General features: G+C 42.0%; 1 protein-coding gene across 2 annotated transcripts in view; it reads left to right on the forward strand.

Moving 5' to 3' along the window:
* Positions 1 to 15,734, forward strand: part of ca16b (carbonic anhydrase XVI b) — a 98,805-nt gene that overhangs the window by 63,069 nt on the left and 20,002 nt on the right. For both annotated transcript variants that reach the window (XM_070958747.1, XM_070958748.1), the window contains exons 5-8: positions 2,839 to 2,934; positions 5,119 to 5,185; positions 7,599 to 7,756; positions 8,914 to 9,106. In XM_070958747.1, the coding sequence (XP_070814848.1) occupies positions 2,839 to 2,934; positions 5,119 to 5,185; positions 7,599 to 7,756; positions 8,914 to 9,106 (514 nt within the window). The remainder of the gene's footprint in view (positions 1 to 2,838; positions 2,935 to 5,118; positions 5,186 to 7,598; positions 7,757 to 8,913; positions 9,107 to 15,734) is intronic.

A 15,734-nucleotide genomic window follows, 5' to 3' on the forward strand; every position in this document is an offset into this window, starting at 1 on the left:
GGATTACAAATCACACCTTGGGAAGGGTATTTGGTGTTTGCACCCATTTCTGCGGATATATGAAGTATTAAGATGGGTGCACAGTGGAGTGCGTTTCAGAATGAGAGCCCCAGTAGCACAGAGAGCACATGCTGGTAGTGAAACACATTAGAAAAACCAGAAACACTGCAAAGTCATGAAACACACAGCAAGGGAATCCAGCCACCCATCAGCGGGGTTGGAGAAAAGAGAGAACGATGAAGTGGGTGGCTGGAGAGGCGAACACTGAATCATGCAATTAGAAATGGCGAATATGTTTTCTTTATCTGCTCGTGTTTTGTCCACATGCTGCAGTGCATTGAGTGTCTGACGTTGTGTCCGATTGCAACAATGACACATTACTGGCGTGGTGAATATTGTTTTCATAACAAGGCATATGGCAGACACCAGGCTTTTTGCATTGATGTTAAACAGCGCCTGTGACTGTTGCATTGGGGCCAGTTGTAATGTGTATTTATCAGGTGTTTGTTTAGTTCCACTCAGCTGTATTCATGGAAATTCAAGTAAATCAAGACCGTGTAGCCAGCATTCGGCTGTGTTGTTGTCATTTTGAAAGTACGTGGATAATAAATACATATCAGTGTTTGCTGACACATAATCCACTCATCTTATTGTCTTGTGCTGTCCTTTGTCATTGTCTCTGAAGTTATGTCAGTAAACCGAAACACTGATGTTCACATAATTGTTCAGTGGATAATAAATACATTATATCAGTGTTTGCTGACACACAATCCACTCATCTTATTGTCTTGTGCTGTCCTTTTTCATTGTCTCTGAAGTTCTGTCAGTAAACCGAAACACCGATGTTCACATAATTGTTCAGCAACACCTACTGTACAAACTCTGTGACACTTTATTCTTCTTGAAAATGAGTGCTCTAGCACTTGCAGGTGCCTAGGTGAGAGGATAACGTAGGATATTTAAGTGTGATTGGAGTGAGAGAATCATACTGTTTTAAAAAAGACACGTTTACCTGTTAACAACAAAAAGCTGCAGTAGCACAAAAAAGAAATAAAGTAAGGAAAGAAGAATAAATTTGTGCTGCTGTGATAAGTGTAAGATCTCTCCTTGCACAAACTGATTTATTTAAGTTTTCTTCTCTTGCTTCAATATCTTGTTGTCTTGGGAAATCATGGCAAACATGACTGTTTTTCACCTGTTTGTGTTTAAATGGAACTTGGGAATGCAGAGCAGCGTTCAGCATTTGTGTTTGCACTCATCTTGTGCCAGAAAAAAAAAAACAAAACAGGCCTATAGAATGAATTCAGACTAAAGAGGGGCTCAGGAGATGTGGACAGCATGGGCTGTCTGCTCTCCGGAGAAAGCTGCAGGTAAATTATAAAGCTCAAATAATGTTTTGTTGTCTTTCGGTTGCCTCCTGTTACCTCTGGTCTCTCACAAGCTGTTGTTGGTTATTGGTGCTCACCATTTTCCATATTCCTCTCTGCAACAAGGTGGTAAATTTTGTACTGACAAAAACAAACATGTATGAATGTGTCTCAGTGTCTTAAGAGAGCTTCAAGGTTGGTCAGACCACCTGTCTGTCCTACTTAAAATCAACAACTTGCAGTGATATCCCTGCATGTGAACCAAGTCTACTGCAACGGGGAGTTTTGTGTCAGAGCTCGCAAATGTGCAGTGAAACCAAGCGTGCAATCAAGTGATTCAGATCGCTTTTGGCAACATTTATTTTTATTGGCTGCTATGAAAGTGTTTGATAATTGAATATCACGTTTTCCAGCGCGCTGTTAAACAAGAGCAGGTCACATGAGCTAATGTCAGTGAGTGAATGAAGCCTAAGGGGGCCAGCTTAATTGGGTGATGTAGTTAATAACATCTGAAGGGTGATGAATGGCCACAGCTCTTTCTTGCCGAGTTCCCAGACAACAAATTAGTTCAATTAAAGGCTTCCGTTAAAGTAACTCTGAAGGAAACTGATCACTTAAATTCTCTTAAATTATCTGCATTGAGTCACTTTGTACCTGGTTTAGGCCTGCGGTTCGCTTTAATGGATTTAATCTTATTTCTACTAGATTTATTTTTGCTTTTTGAATCTGTTGTCGGCACAGCCATTTGCAGCTGGGGGTTTTCTCGTTATTTTCTTTGGAAAAAGAAAAAAAAAAAAAGCACCCTTTAATTAAATCAACATCTAGGACCCTTTTCTTATTGCCAATTAACTTGGTTCAGTGACATGAAAGGGTTTTTCATTTAAAAGAGGCTCGAAACAGTGAGATGATGGACAGCTCCAATTGCTACTTTTAGAATCACTTGATGATTTTGATCAGCACTACCATAATATGTCTGCTTTGAAATGAAAGGAATGATATTCTTTCTTTTAGAGGAAACCAGAGCTATGACAGGTATATGATGTATTCTGTGTATGATGGTTTTCGCATTACGTGCCACACATCCCAAGCTGCTGTATGTTGTGAAATCAGAAGAAATGTTGTGGGTGATTTAAGGTAATTGGGAGGAATGATTAAAAGCCCAGCATTCTGTCAGATCTCACCATGGGAAAAGAGCACAGTCCTCCACTTCTTCCTCTCAGCTCGTGACTGTCTCTGTGAGGACGGTCGCCCTGAGGAATGGGATGCTGTATTTCTCTAGCATCCTCCAGGAGTGGCAGAACACAAAAAGGAATGACACAGATTATGGGAGATTTATGAGAGTGATAAATACACCCCCTTTTATGCCCCTCAAAACAGCTTTTCATCAGCTCCTCAGCAGTGTGTCCAAGTGATTGATGACAGGACTCCTTGTCCACTCCTCAAGCTGTTTATGCTCTGTTTCCCATCCCAGATGCAGATCTACCTTTACAATTCGGATGACTTTGACAGCCTCGGCGCTGCTATCAAGGAAAGACGCATCATTTCCGCCATGGCCGTCTTTTTTGAGGTAAAGTATCACCAGAGCTGAAGGTCAAGAGAAATATAATCTGAAGGAAACCAAGACCACAGGAATGTCCATATAGAACATAGACCATTTATTTTATCCATGCTAGCATCAGTGCACCACTTTGGTCAGATTGATATGTCTCAACAACTATCGGACGGATGGATTACCATGAAATTTGGTGCAGACAGTCAAATCCCCCTCAGGATGAATTGTAATCACTTTGATGATCCCCTGACATTTCATGTAGGAACAGGAGAAACATTTCAACTTGCCCAAAGCTTGGCTGCTGACCAAAAACCTGCAAAACTAATAACATTCCCATCAGCCTCAGCTGTACACGGTGTTTAATGCAATTTAGTAAATAGTAGCATGCTAAAATGCTAAAACTCTGATGGCAAACATGTCAAACACAAGAATCTCCCTAACATCAGAATGTTAGCATTGTCATAGTGAGCATGCTAGCATGTCGACATTAGCCAGCTGTAGTCTTGTTAAAACATACTGTGCACATAGATATTGCATACCACCTACTTAAAAAAAAATTGTTTACAAAACCAGGAAAATAAATGCATAAATATATTGTGTTGATAAAAAGAATGGAAAATGGGAAATCACAGTAATAAAATGATATAAGTCAAACTGGATGGACAAAAGGCATTGTAAAAGGGTGAGGCAATTATGGCTAATTATAGAATTAGTCCAATTTTGACAAGGATGAAGCTGTAAATAGCTTTTTTGAGCTCAGTAAATGATAGATATTTATTAGAGATGATCTTTGGCACCTGCGTTGTGATGGGCGACTTTCTCTTCACCTAGCAGCTGATTATTTTTCTGCTCTGTGGCACATTGCTGATTGCTTACTGAGATACTACAAATTGTCCCCTGAAGGTCTGCGTACCTAAGCTCTTAATGGACAAGAATGGTCCTAATTTCTGCTCACTGCAAAAGCGCCTCAGAGATTTATGAACCATGAAAAGGCACACAGAAACAGCACTGACAACTACACGGCCCTCTCCATGTTACACTCTTAATTTCTATTAGCAGAATCTTGCCGATTGATGGCAGGTGATCAATGCGGGCTAACATTCAGCTTAATAGTATATAGAGAGGGGTCAGCTCTCAGGAAGAGGGAGTCTGGAATGGGGACACAGGTGTTTGTAATGTAGGTCTATTCTCAGACAGTGATGAAACCGTGTGTGTACGAGGACCTAAATGCCTCCGCTGGGTCCTGACAGCCCTATTGCTTACTGCAATTAGCACCACCGTACACAATCCGCTGAATAGCAGTTTACAGTGTGAGGGTTTTTTAAGTGGGCGCACACACATTGGCTCAGATTTACCATTTCTAATCAATAAGAAGAGTTCCTCCTGTGCTCCCCAAAGGCCTATTAATGGCCTCTAAGGTGTGCATATTATCCACATTCAGCATTCAGTTCCACACATTTATTCTCCACTGACTGACCTGAATTAATGTTGAGCAAGGGAAGACTGGTCCCCGCATCCCAACACTGTTTTGTCCAATCTTGTCGCTTAAGTAGGACATTGGGAATATTGTAGAATGTGGACCTGAATAATATTTGCCAGTCGTCAGTCATTGCAAAGAATTAACACTCGGCCTAATAGATAAGGAGGGAATCAACACGTTTGTCCTCTGGAGACAGTCTAGCTAATGGCTAAATGGCCTCAAAGAGTTACTGGATACAACCAAGAAGGATACAGAGCTCATAAAATTCTTGAAATTTCAAATTGACTTTATGTCAAATGTATTTAATATGAAAGGGAAATGCATTTTATGACAGTACATGTTATGATGTAACCATTTTCTATATTGTCATCTACAACCTCAATTCCAAAAAAAAAAAAAAAGATTGTGATGTTGCGTAAAATAAAAATAAAAACAGAAACAAACAAGTGAAATGTGTTTACCGACAGCGGCTTTACCAAGTGTCTTACAATAACCTCTAGAGTCTACAAAATCTCACCAAAAATGAAAAGCCACAAACTTCACAATAGTAACAGATGGTATTAAATGCTGACAGAATATATTGTACCGTAGAGATGTTGCCCTGATTGTGTCCACCGCCTGATTTTCATTCCCATTGATCGTCTTTAGTCATTAAGTTAGATTATAATTCCAGTCTTGTAATCCTTTTGTAATCCTCTGTCTCTGGACATTTCCTGCAGCTGGGGCAAAAAGACAATCCTGCTGTGGACCCCATCATCCAGGGATTGAAAGGAGTCGTGCATCATGGTAAGTAATAGGGAAGTAACCCCATTACAAACTCTGCTTCATTCTGAACAATCTTGTATTATGTATGTGCTGAGTTCTTTGTTCAAAATCTCCACCACATAAAGCTGCACTGTGGGAATTGAGTTCACGTGGGATATCCAAAAAGCAATTATCCCTTACAAAATCTCTCCGGGATTGCTGTTGTTCATGTTTTGGTTGGTCCTGGAGGTAAAGCTCTCACGATGGTGCAGTCACTGTGCTCCTCCCATCCTCCACAGAACAAAGATTGATGCTCTCGCTCGCAGTTGCTTAAGCATTGGGCTTCGTTTTTTTTTTTTTAAACCCCAAATTAGAGTCTAAACACAAGATATGAGCAGAGTTTAACTTCAAAAGGAGGCGAAATTTGCAAGATACCGCCTCTCTTTTGGTAGTGTAGCTCCACTGTACCTCCAAGGACCTCGGCGCACGGAGAAAGAACTATTAATTACATCTGAGCCTCAATTAGACAACACTCTTGTTTTATTCCAACTCAGACATACATGTATAGGCTCGTGGGGATTGCAGCTCTCTGCAAAGGCTCATACTCACAGTTAAATTGTTAATGTCTTGTGTTGTATGCCATGGCACAGTTCGTCATGGCATATTGTCTTAAATGAATACCGATGCGCTGGCTTAACTGCATGCATGACTAACGCAGGTCATAAGCAGATGTTTTAGCATGACTGTATAATCCTGTATTGCATCTGGGGACACAGCTGCTCTGTTTACACAGGCACGTATGGCTTGTTTTACAACCTGCCGCTGACAGTCTTTATGTGAGCCTAAGCATATACTGACAAGGACATGTAAATGGATGAGGAGGTATAGAGGCACGGTGAATTGCGCTGCACCCATGCTGGTTTCCTGGTGCTTGGCTTCATTGGGTCGTTACTAATTGTAATTTCGCTCCCTGTACTTAATGGAGATGGATGTTTGATTTTGTGCAACGTGCACTGGTGAGGTTGTGACTGTTTGTGTTGAGTTTTAAGGGGGAAAGAGAAACTTAAGCAACTTTCCGACTTGTCGGGAAAAGACGCGGGGGAAAACGCTCAGTTACAGACCACGAGAGATTCGTGTGAATTGGCCTCAGAATCAGAAAATGGGTCATTTTGTTCTGTGAAATTTCTACACTTGAAATTTCATTGAAGTAATTGCAATAAAGAAAATAGCCTTTTTAGGGGGGTTGGTTTTCAGCTGGGAGGCCATTTTACTTGAGGTTCTCATTTCGCAGAGGTATTTACACTCCACTTTTCTTTTGTTATGTAACCTTAATAACGGCATGTTGCAGAAAAACCTTTGGTTATACTAGATTATTTTCCAAATCTCCATCAGTCTCCGAAAGTGGCTGAACTACGTGCTGTGCAGCGACACAGATGTTCGTGCTAACACCACAGTATCTCTCATCTCCCAGTTGAAAGAGAGCTCTGTGTGGGTGTGGTGGTTTTTGGACTCTCTTCCTGCTGGCTGCTAAATGCTTCTCGCCTCCTTCCCCGTTAGGGTGGTTGGTTTTCCACTAGCTCGTTATCCCACAGTCATCCATCCATCAGCATCTCGGCGGCCCAGGAGCGATAGGGCACGTACGCTGTCTGAAGACGGGGAGAAGAAAGGCTGTGAATACTGAATTTGACTCTGAGTACTGATGAGGCATGGGGGCGAGGCTTCCAGTGCCTCAGTAGTCCTATCAGTCCTATCACCCCAAACCTCTGTTTTTTTTATTTTTAGATAAGGTCATGAGCTGTGAGAGATTGGATTTGACATAAATTCAGCTTTATTTGGGTTTTTCACGTCATAATTCATGGAAAAAAAAACGAGCCCCACTGCATAGCCCACACAGCGTATTTGCAGGAGATAAAGGGATCTTCCTCTGGATCACAAGCTGATTCCTGCATGTTTGTTTGTTTGTTTTGTTGGGGTTTTTTTTTTGATACACGGCCTTGCCTGGTTCTGATCGCGCGGGGTAGAACAGATCTGGTTATCATTTTGATCTGCCTTAATCCCCGCGGCCCATGCCACAGTTGTTACACCAAGCAGAGCGGGCTACCACCTAGCCACAGATCAGCTGTCAGAGCAGGCCATTTTATCTGACTCCTCTCCCTTTGGTCCTCTCTCAGCCCATCTGAGTACAGAGATCTGGCCGGAGTGATAACAAGTGCTGAGGCTTTTAACTGCTGTCACCATCATTCGGCGAGTGGAGGTTTCAGGGAAGCAGTAAAAATGCCACAGGGACAGTGAAATGAAACAACCTTGTAAATGTTGGTGTAAATGTGACTCAAGATATGCAGGGTTTTTAGCAAAGCATTGAAGGGTGAAAGATATGATATTTTTGTGCCTGTACTGAACGCTCCTGCTTTTCCTTTCTGTGTATTGACAAGTATTGATCCCGTGCTTTACCCAGAAAAGGAGACCAACCTCAGGTCGTTCATCCTGAGGGACCTGCTGCCATCGTCGGTGGACAGTTATTACCGATACACCGGCTCTCTGACCACGCCACCTTGCAGCAAGGTAGTGGAGTGGATCATCTTCTCCAGGCCTGTGTATCTGTCCCACTCACAGGTGCGTTAAGTCCACGCGCACACACACACACGGCCAGACAGCTATATTCTCCACACACAGTCAGATCCCATTTGCACACAGTCAGTGGATCACTTGCTGCCCCACGGTGTTGAGGCACAAGCAATTTTTCCCCTCATCTACCTCTGCTCTCTCTTCCCTTTTCCTTCGTTCCTCCTCAACTCCCCTGCATATGAAACCATAACTGCCTATATAGTGGATGATTAAGCAGGAAGGGGAAGCCAATTACTAGCATCTTGAACGGCCGCGTTCGACAGCTCCTATGCATATATCGTCGTGTTTGTCTGAGACGGTGACTATAGGGTCTTAAATAGAATGCTGCTGCACATGGAAACTGGTTATCATAATGTTAAAGTTATTCAAGTGCAGAAATGTTCATTAATTTAAATGTCCATTAATATAAATTATTGCAGTAATGGTTTAGCAAGTTTAATGGAAAGTGCATTTTAAAGCACCCACCTCTGTGCTTTACAACAGCTTACCTCCAACTGTTTTCACCGTTTATGATTTTGAGAGGTAATGTATGCCAAATCATGCCCTGTGCTTTTTGCTGATCCCATACACAGTCCTTTGCTGCATCTTTTATACATACAATTCTTGGGTTACCCAGCTGCATATGCCCTGGAGCGTTCTGTGCTGTAGAAATTTGCAGGGCTCAGTGGAATTTCTATCAACTTTCAGGAGTACAAATCTTTTGTTCAGAGATGACTTTTGCCGCAAGAATATTGACCACGGCCACAATGTTTGTGACACTCACAGATAGTCTTTTATGAACCTGTAATTCATTTCTCCAAGCACGCACAGGACACATTGATTCCACAGTATCTGTAATGTGTAGTCATTACAGTACGCGGCAGGAGATCATTCATGGCAATCAATGGCCACAAATTTGCCCCATTGAGAAGTTACAGCCCGGTAGGTAGCCAGGATGATGATTGAGGTCCGTGCCTGCCGGTACCTGTGGTGTGAATGTTTCTTGCAAATACTGTGCTCCGTTTGTGAACAGTCAGCTGCTGGCAAGTGGCTACAAATGCAGTCCTGCGTGATATATTCAGCCCACACATATTCAAACACATGCACATAGTAACAAAAGCACTTAAATTTGCTTCAGTGGCTATTCTCTCTCTCTTTCCCTGCAGCTGGAGGCCTTTTACTCCATCTTTACAACAGAGCAACAGGACCATGTCAAGTCTGTCGAGTACCTGAGGAACAACTTCCGGCCCCTGCAGGACCTGGACAACAGGAAAGTCTTTAAGTCGGCTGTGAAAGACGCGTGGCAAAAAGATTTAACTGAAATCATGGGAAGCCCTCATGGCACAGAGGCTTCGAGAGGTAAAGTTTCTTTTCTGCATTGTCAAACTCACTACAGCACCGCTGGTTTAACCCAAAGATCTCCTCTAATTACAGTCATGTACTTATTATCATTACTCACTATATTATCAGTTCCTCTGAACTGATGCCTGAATTACTTGGAATAGTCAGAATCTGCTCTAAACTTGGCACATGGTCACTGATATTACAGTTAAGTGTGGATTAGTATTACATAATGTACACTGTGTGTAGGCCAAGGTTACATCAGGGATCAGCAAGTGTCACATCCCAAAATCTTACCCAAGGCTGGGACACAAGCCATGTCCACCCGATTATTTTCTGCAAGTTTGCTTGTACAAACCTCCAATATTTGTCTGAATGTTAACTAAACCCCGACCCCTTAGTCACTGTTCTGCCTGTCAAGCTGTTCTCGCCAGCACATATGCAGTTTGCAAGGGCTGTGCTGAATGTCAGTTTTTTACTCGCAAAGCTTCTATTAAGGTTTTTGACCGAAGCTGCGAATGTCATATTTTAGGACATCATCAACCCCCTCTACACACACACACACACACACACACACACACACACACACACACACACACACACACACACACACATACACATACCCTCCCCAAAGAAACAAAAATGAATTTTCATGTTTCTCGTGTGAATTTAACCGCAGGATCATTTATGTTTGTTCTCCCCAAACAGCCAGAATACTGGACATGAGCCGTAAGCTAGCACGCAATGGCAGGCAGCGAGGGTGTTTGTCTGTGTGTGTTTGTTTTCAGTTCAGCCTCTGACTGAACTCAGAACTCACCACACTCTGTTTTTCTCAGTTCTTTCCAGTCTTTTTTTTCCTCTCTCCTCTCTGTACATTCATGAAGTAAAGTACATTTCCCCTCCAGTAAGCAGTCAACGAAGAGAGACTAATTACAGTACAGGTCGGCACATCCGCGGCTCACTGCGGCAGACAGGCTGAAGTAAAGATAAATCCACTTTTTAATCCCAAAAGTAAAAAAAAATAAACTCTGAGCTCTCCTCCCGCCGGTAAACAGCTTCGGTTCAGAGCAGAATCCGGCGTGACTCCGGGTGTTTATTCTTCCAGAAGCTCCGCTCTGCCCCCAGCTCTCCCCTACAGAGCTCCTGCCTCTCAGCAGCTGTCTGCCGGCGACTGTCCCTGCGTTCCACCCGGTCCTCCCCACACTGCACTCTGCAAAGCCCTGCAATGTGCATCTGAATGTTGCTTTACAATTAAAATGTCAACATCATGAATGAAGCCTCAGATTTTTCGTGACAGCCCCACAGTTTACAATGTAACAGAGGCTGTTTTACCACTTAGAATTCTTAGTAGTTGTTTTAACCAATGGGTCCATGATTTCAGATAAAGGCAGACAAAAGTAGCCTTACAAGTCTTGGTGTTATCGTAGATCTAAGCCTCAAGTCCTGCATCAGCAAGGTGACTAAAACTTCATTTTTCCACCTCGGAAACAGCTAAAGTACGACCATCTCGAACTCAAAAAGATGCTGAAAAACGGATTCATGCCGACTCGATTACTTTAATGCATTATTTACCGGCACCCCGAAAAAAAACACAGAGACTTCAGCTCATTGAAAACTCTGCGGCTCGGCTATTAACCAGAATCAAGAGGAGAGAGCACATCAGTCCAGTTTTAGCTGCTCTGCACCGGCTTCGTGTAACATTCAGAAATGATAGGACCAAGCTACATCGCCAACTCCCTCGTTTGTTATTTGCCTTCAAAAACACTGTGATCATCTGCTGCTGGTCTTCTGGAGGTTTGTAACAGCAGTCGAAAGAACATTGGGAATGCAGCCTTTGTCCATCACGCCCCAAAGCTCTGGGACACACGACTCACTAATCTCTTCACTTTAGCATTTAACTAACTAGCTGTGACTTCCTGATACAGGTCTGAAATCTTTGCCTCGCGCCTACGCTGCTGCATCTCTTTCAAACTGTACTTTACTTGATTTGACGCATTCTATGTAATCTATTTTTTACCTGCATTTTATTATTTTATGCTGTGATTTGATGCTTTGTCCTTATTTTTTTCTCGTCCTCATTCTATGCTATTTTTACCTTCATTTTTTTCATTTTATTCCGTGCTTTTATCCATCGCCTTTATTTTTATTTCATCATTACCAAGTGGGTTTTATTCTCAATCTTATTTTCCATTCATTTTTTGGCTGTTTTTATGTCCATCCTGTCTTTTCTATGTAAAGCACTCACTTGGTGCGTGTTATTTCTTTCTTGTGAAGCTCTTTCAGCGGCAGTTCTTGTATGAAGTGTGTTATGCAAATAAAGAGAACCTTTAATGGGGTCTTACATATGCACTTGATGGCTATGCACATCCTACACCTACACCCTCCCCAGTTGGTGACCTGTGTATAAGACATTGAAATAAAGAAACAGCATAGAGCTAGTAGTCCTAGTGTAGTAAGATGAGGAAAAAAATGATAGCTTTTGAAGTAACACTAGGTTACTACTGTAGGCACTAAGCTAGTTAGCTGGACATACGAGTGATTGCATCTTACTTTATTGCAGATCCGCCCACGTTTTATCCATTCCTCAAACTTCTGTTCATGTTGTGTTTTTGGTTTTGGACAGGCTGAAAACAGACATCACCGTTCAGACTCTTTAAATGCCAAGAATGACTCTTACTAGATTCCCATGCACACCACTTCAGCATGTGGAGAAAACAAGAGAGTGTGACAAGCGGCGGGCCTCAGCTATAATTGGACAATCACTGTTCAGGGGAAGGTTTAGCAAAATGCTCTGTTGGGTTCCACATTGGCCCCCATCCTGCGATAGCCACACTGTTGGAAATATCGTGTTGTATTCTGTTGCATTTAAATGGGCTTAGTGTCCCCACAAGACCTCCAAGTATCCTAAAATATTCTACAAGTAAGTAAGTGTGCTCTTAGCCCCATGTGAATCTGCGATGTCCATGATGTGTAAGTTCTGATCACATCTTATCTTCCATACCACTCCTCAGTTTTTTCAGCACTATTTTCCTTCTGGAAGCTCATCTAGCCGCTCTGCATGGAGGCCCATTCATTGGACCCAGCTTAAATCAGTGGGTCAGTAAACATAATAGGACCAAAGAAGGTAATTCTTTTCTTTTTAGTAGAGCAAAATTACTGACAGAGCACAATCTGAATAATAGGCACTGATTAAAATTTCAGGAGATTTTTGGATAAAGTTATGGAGCACATGTCCTTGTCTCATTGTTACAACTCATCTTATATCAAAGAACATTAATACAAAGCATAGACCTCATGCGGGCCTTGATTAGAGTATTTTTGTTTGCCTTCCTTTTATGTGTGCATCTTGCATCGCTTGCTTTAACAGAGCAGTACAGGAACTATGGAGACTAATGAGAAAGGCTGCTGTGCCTTAAAGTGGTGTTGTTGGTGTCTGGCAGGGAGAATTGATTGGGAATGCTTGTGATGAAGTTGGAGCACTCTAACAAGGCCGATCAGCAATCATCATTAATATGTGGCACAGCTAAAATAGACCCATACAAATTAAGTTGTGAAATTGCTTTTGTGAAATGTCAGTAGGCAGAATGAATATGGACCAGTGTCTCAATTTTTTTTCCACCTTCCCCTCCCTCGTGCTTGTTTCCTCTTTGCGTCTCTCACATTTCTGTTTCACCGTGGTAAAATCTAAGAATCCATACTTAATGGGAGGCACTGGGGTCTGTCAGTCCTATCTTCCGGGGTGACATCTGTCAAGGTTGTGTGAGGCAGGGATATTTTACCTGTGCACCGTAAATGGTGGCTTTGCTTGTAAATGTTGTGAGAGCCAGAGCCAAACCTTGACTAAATATTCCATCAGTGAGATGCATAACTAACCTTTTCTGATGCACAACACAGGTTGCAGATTTGTTTGTGCGGTGCGGATTCATTATTTGTCCAGTAATGATGCCAAGATATATAGGGCAGTTTGTGTTTATGCTCACACTAGATAAAGATGATAAATATCTGCATGTGTTAAAAAAAATGCTGTTTCACCCTGTGCATGCAAGCCTTTTTCTCAGATTTAGCATACCTTTATTTAGAATTTGACTGGCTCAAGATGATATCCTCCATAGAGCTGCAACTAACTTTATTTATGCTGTTAATCACTCTGTTGATTAGTTTTCCTTCATTAGTTCATTGTTACAAAATAGTGAAAAATGCGCAGCACAGTTTCCAGAGCTCAAGTAGATGCCTTGAACATGTTTGTTTTGTCCACCTTACAGTACAAAACTAAAATCTATTGAATATACAGTGTTATAAAACAGAGAAACATAGCAAATCCTCACATAGCAGAGCCTTAAACCAACCAGTGTTTGGCATTTTTGCTGGAAAAATAACTTAAACTCTCAGTCGATTACTGAAATGAAGGCGACATTATGAAAAGAGTCAGACACTCTGATGCTGTTAACCAGTGTTCAGACTGAGGTGGGAGCTGTAAGAAGAAGCACAAGACATTCATACAATAGTATCACACAGTAACTTAGTATGGTGGCGTTTATCCTTCAGATGGCGTGCATAGCTTGAATTTCCTGGCAGATATCAATGTTAAAATCAGTCAATCTTTGTGTTTTCAATTAAATTGTTGTTTTTCCCCATCATTCCAATGTCTGCACACAGCCTCTTTCAAACATAGTGTACAGCCTTGAGAGGAGTGAAGCAGTGGAACTGCTGTTTGTTGACAACAGTCAATTCATCCCCTTTATGGTAGAAGCTGCCAGGAGAAAGATTCATGTTCTGCTCTGAGTGGTATTGCAGACTGAGGTGAAACCACTATGAGGCTTATTTTGGGAGGTTACAGTGTATGTATTCACAGAAAAATAATAGGATTTTGTAGAGAGTCACTAGCATGTTAAGTAATACTGCCAGTGGTGAAACATTAGGTTCTATTCACCATTGTGTTCATTCTCTGCTGAGGATTTCACTTTTGAATTGAACCTGAGATGAAGTCAGAAAGTGTCTTTTGCATTTAAATTGTGAACAGATTTAGAGGAGCACTAATTAATTTTCCTGCTTATCTGCCATTATGTTAAAATGTTTTCATAAAATGAACGACTGCCTTGGATCAATGGAGTTTCTCATTAATACAGAGAAAATCTAAGAATCACAGCACTGTTGTATCGCAAGGTGCAAAACATGTGTTGATAAGATACGTATCTCATAGATCTCCACCTGCTGTTGGGTTGGGTGTTGCTAGTGCACCAGTGTTAGCGGTGAGAAGGATGGCTGTCATGTCAGGAGTGATGCATACAGTGAAACCACGATGATGTCTTCAGCAGCTGTTAAAATGACTGCTGCTGAGCTACTGAGGTTGACAACGGACATCTGACGGGTTATAATACATTTCACACCTGTCACACCTCATCAACACCCCCAAGATATTCTGCTATTGTTTTTTCTCCCCCGTGCCCCTCTGAATGATTTGCTTCCACCCTGTCTCGCTTTCACATATCATGGTGCTTAATTTGCACCATTGCTTCACTGTGTAAATGGAGAAAACTGTGGTGACAATTTCAATTTGACAGAAACCCTGTGTGCACATAATCAGTTCCTGATTGCTGTTGCCCTGATGTGTTGAGAAGCATGTCCAGATTGTGCCTTACTCTCACTGACAGATCCCTGTGTAAATATCCATGCTGCAGCCTACACTGCCACCTTGAGGTCGACGTGGAATTTTCTTTCCATCCTCCTCATGCACCCTGTTCTATGTAGCACATACAGGAACTTGCAGATTACGTATGGACAGGAAGCTGCAGTATTATCTGTCCCACATGTTCAGCACTACCCTCAGTTGTTTGCTATTCTGCCTCTCCTGCAGTGTTGCAGCGTGAAAGACACAAGCGTCCAGATTGACAATCTGCACGGACACCTGAGGCGTTGTCTCTGACCCCAGTCAAGCCTCCAGGAGGGATTTTGTTATTGAGTTACTGTATTATCTTGCACCTTTAGAAGTCTCTCAAGTCGAAATGGCTTTGAGTCAAGTCAGCAGCAGACAGTAGTAATAATAGGCTTTTAAAAGGCAACCTGCATTCTGCCCACGCACATCAACAGACACAAATACATGTGGTCAAGCAGTCTTCCCAACCACAGGCTTTCATTTCATTTTCACTCAGCAGCATGCAGACAGTGAAAGAGTGACACTGTTTGTTTCTTACAATGATTCCCAAAAACCTGGGACACTGTGTAAACCTCAAAATGTACATCAGAATGTGGTAACTTTCTCGATCTTTTTGAAATATATTCAACTGAAAACAACATAAAGATAATATATTGAACGTTTTTACCTCATTCGTTGATTTTTTTGTAAATATCTGCTTATTCTGAATTTAATGCAGCAGCACATTTCAAACAAGTTGGGACAGGAACAGCAAAAAACTGGGAAAGATGTGGAATGCTCCAAAAACACCTGTTTGGATCATTCCACAGGTAAACAGGTTCATTGGTAACAGGTGAGAGTATCATGATTGGGTATGAAAGGGACATCCTGGAAAGGCTCAGTCGTTCACAAGCAAGGATAGAGCGAGCTTCACCACTTTGTGAACACATGATTGTATAAAGGATATTATTACACTGGCTCAGGAACGCTTTGTCAGTAAACACAGCTCATTTG

This window comes from Chaetodon trifascialis, chromosome 3 (assembly GCF_039877785.1).
Source record: "Chaetodon trifascialis isolate fChaTrf1 chromosome 3, fChaTrf1.hap1, whole genome shotgun sequence".
NCBI lineage: Eukaryota > Metazoa > Chordata > Actinopteri > Chaetodontiformes > Chaetodontidae > Chaetodon > Chaetodon trifascialis.